This window comes from Sceloporus undulatus, chromosome 2 (genome assembly GCF_019175285.1).
Source record: "Sceloporus undulatus isolate JIND9_A2432 ecotype Alabama chromosome 2, SceUnd_v1.1, whole genome shotgun sequence".
Classification (NCBI taxonomy): Eukaryota; Metazoa; Chordata; class Lepidosauria; order Squamata; family Phrynosomatidae; genus Sceloporus; species Sceloporus undulatus.
Genome location: NC_056523.1, coordinates 24295580 through 24301697, shown reverse-complemented (window position 1 = coordinate 24301697; position 6118 = coordinate 24295580). Strand labels below are relative to the sequence as shown.

The 6118-nt window shown below is 42.1% G+C and overlaps 1 protein-coding gene across 1 annotated transcript; it reads right to left on the bottom strand.

Moving 5' to 3' along the window:
* Positions 1-258: 258 nt before the first annotated feature.
* Positions 259-4056, bottom strand: LOC121923288 (epidermal differentiation-specific protein-like). Its single transcript, XM_042453586.1, has 2 exons — positions 3768-4056; positions 259-2379 (listed from the first exon to the last, which is right to left on the bottom strand). The coding sequence occupies exon 2, from the start codon at positions 2309-2311 to the stop codon at positions 1163-1165; it is 1149 nt and encodes a 382-aa protein (XP_042309520.1). The 5' UTR covers positions 2312-2379; positions 3768-4056; the 3' UTR covers positions 259-1162.
* Positions 4057-6118: the final 2062 nt, after the last annotated feature.

The window sequence follows — 6118 nt, the reverse complement described above, 5'->3', positions numbered from 1 at the left end:
CAAAGAATCCAGTACCACAAGGGCTGCAGCCTTTCATGCCTGAGGAAGTTTATTACAGGTTGTGTCTCCCTTATCCAAAATGCTTCAGGCCAGAAGGGTTCTGGGTTTCAGATTTTTTCAGATTTTGGAATATTTGCTTCTACGTAAGGAGATATCTTGGAGATAGGAATCATGTCTAAACATTAAATTCATTTATGTTTTGTATACACCTTATACACATATCCTGAAGGTAATTTTATACATAATATTTTACAATAATGTTGTGCATGAAACCAAGTTTCTGTAACTGAACCCTTAGAAAGTGAAGCCGTCACTATCTCAGCCACCCATGTGGACAATTTTGGATTTTGGAGTATTTCAAATTTCAGAATTCCAAATAAGGGATACCCAGCCTGTATTCCCATGAAAACCAGATTGCGATTTTAAGGAAACAAAAACAGAGGTCTTCATTAAACAATAAAAGAAAGCACCAGCAGTTGAGATGAGAGGGGCAACTTTAATGAGGAACAGCTGGATTAGTTAACTCAGAAGAACCCAATGTTTGGTTTGTAAGCAAACTACAGAAACTAATTTATTCACTTACTGCAAACCTCTGACCACTAATCAAAAATTCCTCTCTTCACTTAAATATTTGACCTGGATAGCTATGATAGGTACCATAAAGCCCAGGATTAGAGAAATGCCTGAACTAATCTTACACCAATTTAGAGCTTTTACCGACCAACTCATAGGATAATAGAAATTATTCAGGATAGAAGGGATCAGAAGATCTGTGATTGGTTTTGTAGCTTATCTGTTGAGGTTGCTTCATCCTCGAAAGAAGACTTGAGTTTTCAAATGGAAAATGCCACCTTAACTATCACCATAACTTACTTCCTTGAGATACTATCCTCAAAATAGAGGTGGGCAATGAGTGGCCCTCTAGATGTTGTTGGACAGCAACTTCCATCATCCTTCACAATTAGCAATGCAGACAGGGGATGTTAGGGATTTTAGTCCAAAAACATCTGGATGGCCACAAGTTGCTCATCCTTGGTATAACACCTAGCCTTGAAACCCAGAAACCAACACCATGACTAAGGATAATCCAATATGGCTTTGTGTTTCCTCATCACTGAATAAAGTCTGGAAGTAGCCATAACACAATAGTCCTCATCATGACTTAGGATCTGTCCTCTGATGTTATTGGTCCAGACTCAGATCCAGAATACTCCTTCAGATCCACATGTGAGGGCTGGGTATGGCAATCCTCACCTTCTTTTACAGGTGTATGTTTACTTTTGGAAGTTTCCTGTGCTGCTGAGATAGACGTCATAGTATATCGGGTGCTGATGGTACGCCCTGAAACACACCGATATTCTGCCTGCTCTTTCCTTTCTTTCCCATTCTGGCAAATGGTGAGCTCCACTGGGATAGAGGTGGTGGTCTCTTTCTTGACCACATGGATACAGAGTTGGGTATGTGGAGGGATTTTAGCAGGTAGCAGAACCTCAACCTTCTCACTGGTGGTGGTAGACTCCTGCTTCCCCTTCTGCACCACAAAGACATTGGCAGCTTCCAAGGTGACCTGGAATGAGAAGCCAAGTTTTAGGGTCGTGGTGTTGCTGAAGTGGAAGCTCTGGAAAACGGTGGTTGTGTATTCCCTGCAGGTGTTGGTGGTGAACGCTTGCTCATATTCAGTACAGTTGGTTCCCACAATCTCATCAATCAGGATATCCTTCTCGTCCTCCACCTTCTTCTGGTCCCAAAGTAGTTTTGCGGTGATGATGGGGCGCCCAGGCTGCAGGGGCCGCAGGTGGGATACGCTGTCATCAAAATTGATCTCTGTTTTGTAGTCACGAATGCGCTCCCCAGGCCAGGCGACATGATACCACCCACCCCGGTTTGGGTGTTTATACAAGAGCCACACACCCCTTTGCACTACATGGGAGGAGACACAGTCGTTGAAGTAGCCATAGGCAAGGTTGGTCTCCTCTTGCACCACCTTTCTTTGACCCTCATAGTTGGGCAGTTCATACAGTGTGATCAGAGGTTCAGAGAGATCATGGTGGACCAGTCGGAGGGATGAGATATTGTTGCTCTTGTCAATCTCACTGTAGTTCCCTTCCTCAAAAGCAAAACCATCTCCTTCAAATCTGGGGGATTTGTAGGCTACCCAAGGCTGCCCAATGACCTTCAGAGAGGAGATGCAGTTCCCAAAGTCCAGCTCATGCAGGTCAGGGATGTCACAGGTAAACTCTTTGCTAAGCCCTTCGAAATCAGCCTTGTCATACACAATGATCTTGTTCATGCTGGGCTTTTCTGAGGACATCGCTATACTTCTCTCTAGACACTTCTTCCAAAGCAAATTGGAATCCAATGTTCTGACTTGTCCCAGATCTGAGTTGGTAGAAAGAATTGTTAAAAGAGAATTAATGTCTTGGTTTTACTATAAGAATTCCACATGGAAAGAAAAAAATAAAGTAGCTACTTCAGGGGTGGTCAACCACCAAGAACGTGGGCAGTGAAGTGGCACTGATGCTGACTCCCACCTTCTCCCACTTTTCTACAGAGGAGGTAAAATGAGGGCATTGCTCCTCCAATATGATTTATGCCCTCCGATTACATTTTCCTACAGTAACCACATTTCTAGCATTGTAGTAACGTAAAACTTCAGTTGAGCATTTAGAAAGATAGTTTAGACATCCAAAGAAAACAGGCAGGCATCATTACCAAGAGAAGGCAACACACAGAAGAATTCTAGATGCGAATGATATTCAGTGTCTGACTTTCAGCATTGCTAGAAATCTGTGAATTGAAGGAAACACCCTGGGAGCCCTTGTGGCCTGGGAGGTGATACAGAAATACTTTAAACAAATATATGAAATTTTTTTATTGGGGGTGGGGGCAGAATTCTTATTTGGGGGTGATGGCTTTATTTCCCTCCTGCCTTGCTGCATCCCTGATGACACAAGTGGAGTCAAGCCAAAAGGATGTTCAGCTGTTGCTATGTTCAGATGTGAAAGGAAAGTCTGAATATGTATAACACATATACATGTTGGGTTTCCCTTATCTGAAATGCCTGGGTTCAGAAGTACTTGGGATTTCAAATATTTTATTTTATTTTGTAATATTTGCATATACATAATGAGATACTATTGTTATTATTATTATTAACCTTTATTTATGAAGCGCTGTAAATTTACACAGTGCTGTACATACAATCTTTTTAATTAGATACCTTAGAGATGGAACCCAGGTCTAATCATGCAAGGCATTTATGTTTTATATACACCTTATACATAATTTTAGACAATATTTTTAATAACTTTGTGTATGAAACAAAGTTTGTATACAGTGAACCCCAGAAAGCAAAGGTTTCACTACCTCAGCTACTCATGAAAAGTGTTATGGTTTTTACAGTATTCTAGATTTTGTAATTCTGGATAAAGGAGACTTCACCTGTAACAGGAACATAGAATGTAAGAAGCATGAATGAGGGAAAGCTGGAAATCATAAAACTAGTAAGCGATTATAACCTTTGGTAAAGTGAAAGACAGTAGGAGAAGAGGAAGACCACATTACAGATGGATTGACTGACTCAAGGAAGCTATTCATAAGGTTCCCATAAGTCAAAGCCAGCTTGATGGCAAATAACAAATCTGTAATGGACCACGTGCCAGCAGTGGGTTGGCTGAAATTCAGGGTGACCAGATGTCCTGACGGCAAAGGAGAACAAGGCACCACAAAATGGAGTACAGAGCCAAATAAAAGATAAAAACACTCACATTAATATAAATCCATGCTTCTTAGTCATGGTCAGCATAAGACACTTTGGAATTCCACCTGGACAGAATGTTGGAATGAAGGACATGCCCTGGAAAAGGAGGACATCTGATCACCCTACCCAAATTCCAAACAGTGGGCTGAGATACCCCCTTCCTTCCCTCTCTGACACTCTCCCTTCCTGCCCAGCTGGCTGCCCAGACTGCTCTTTCTCAAGGTCTGAGCCAGTTGTTTGCAAGTGGCCTTTGAAATCAAGCAAAAGGTCACAGGGTGTCCATTCCTTGCTTAATCCTTCAGTCCTCACCCTCATCTGAAACAAAGCATCCTTGGTTACCTTTGTCCCCTTTCCCCTCTTTTGTTGTGCCTGGCATTGTCTGGAGATAGGATTAGAGATTGCCCAGTGAAATGGTAGCATTTAAACCATTCACACCATGCCCAAGGATTATGTTTCAAGCAGCAACCATCTCAGTTCAATCCACATTTAAAAGTCCTCTTCCTACTGTCAACAGGCTGGATTCAAATAGTTCCTGCTACCTTAAAAAAAAGATCAGTCAGACAACAGTTGTTTAGTTTTTTTTTAAATCCTGTAAAACAGGATACAAATGAATGCTTTTGCTCAGATGGTTGGATTCACAGAAAATGGTAGTGACTTCTTTATTATTTAAAATGCAGACCTTCAGGAAATGCATGCTTAACAATGAAGGGAAATTTTTAAAGCTATGAGACCTAATGGCTTAGAAGAGAATGAGGACTAAGGTCTCAGGTTCATTTCTTAAGGCCAAACTAAATAGGATGGGAGAACCAGAGTGGCATAGCAGTTTGACTGTTGGACTACAACTTTGGAGACCCGCGTTCAGTTCCCAACTTGGCTGTGGAAAACCATTGGGTGACCTTGGGCAAGTCACACACTCTCAGCCTAAGAGAGCTCTGAACAAATCTTGCCAATAAAGCCCCATAATAGGTTTGCTTTAGTCAGTAGAAACTTGAAGATGCATAAGAACAAACAACAAAATATGATACCAAAAGCAATAGGATCCAAATTCCTAAAAGTTTCTAAATCAGAGGTGGGCAACTGCAGAAGGGATGGGGACCATTTTCCCCTTTCCGTGCTATCTGTAGGGCACACCAGTGAGTTTCATCACACCAGATGTGACATGATGTTACATCTGGCCATCATTTTGGTAGATTTGTGGCCAATTATTTAATCTTTATTGGTGTTTTGGGGAGGTTTGGGGGGATTTACAAGGTTATGGGAAGAAAAACGCTGCATTTTTGGCTTCTTCTTGTTGTTGTGTGCCTCCAAATTATTTTTGATTAATGGTGACCCTAAGGTCAACCTATCATAGGGTTTTCTTGGCAAGCATTTTCATAAAGGGTTTGTCATTGCTATCCTCTGAGCATGAGAGAGTGTGATTTCCCCAAGATCACCCAGTGGTTTGTTTGCTTGTTTTGTGCTACACCACACTGGCTCTTGCATTTTTAGGCAGTTGTGGCCATTTGAGGGCTTGGAAGTTGCCCTGCAAATTTAAAAATCTATTTTTGTTTTGATGGAGCAGGAGAGATCTTTTGGGGTGTGCCATGGGCCCCCTTTTGCCTACTTATTTTCTAATAACATTCTTTTCTAATGATAGGTACAGCATTATAGGGAGAGGCTGATGTGGACCATGGGCTAGCTCTGTGGGAGAGACTTGTAGCTTTGTGGCCATTCCACCTTGTCCTTTTCCTGATCCAATGTCCCTTGTGGGCAGATAAATGGAGGTCTTAAGGCAAGATGATTTCCAGAAGGTAGGATGAGCTTCTAATAGGTGGGTCGGGGTGACAATATGTCATAGAATCATAGAGTTGGAAGAGAACACAAGGGCCATTTAGTCCAACCCCCTGCCATGCAGGAACTCTTAATCAAAGCATCCCCAACAGATAGCCATCCAGCTTCTGCTTAAAAACTTCCAAAGAAGGAGACTCCACCGCTTTCTGAGGGAATATGTTCCACTGTCGAACAGCCCTTACTGTCAGGAAGTTCCTCCTAATGTTGAAGTGGAATCTCTGTGCCCCCAGCATCTACCATATCATGTCCAGAAATGTTGAATTTTTTTTGGGGGGGGGGGGGGGGAGGGAAGGGAATTTCCCGTGGGGGGGGGGGGGTGGCTTTGGAGGAAACATGGGTGAGTCCCATTAGAAAGCAAAATTACCACTTTTGGAAGCCCCAGACTTTTCGGTCATCAAATTACTTTTCTTTTAAAAAAGGCCTTGGAGAACGTCACTTTGCCTTCATCTGCTCTAAGATAGTTAAATTTCTCCCTAGCAATATGTGCATTATTGGAAAACATTTGTAAAACTTTTAGGGCTTTTCAGA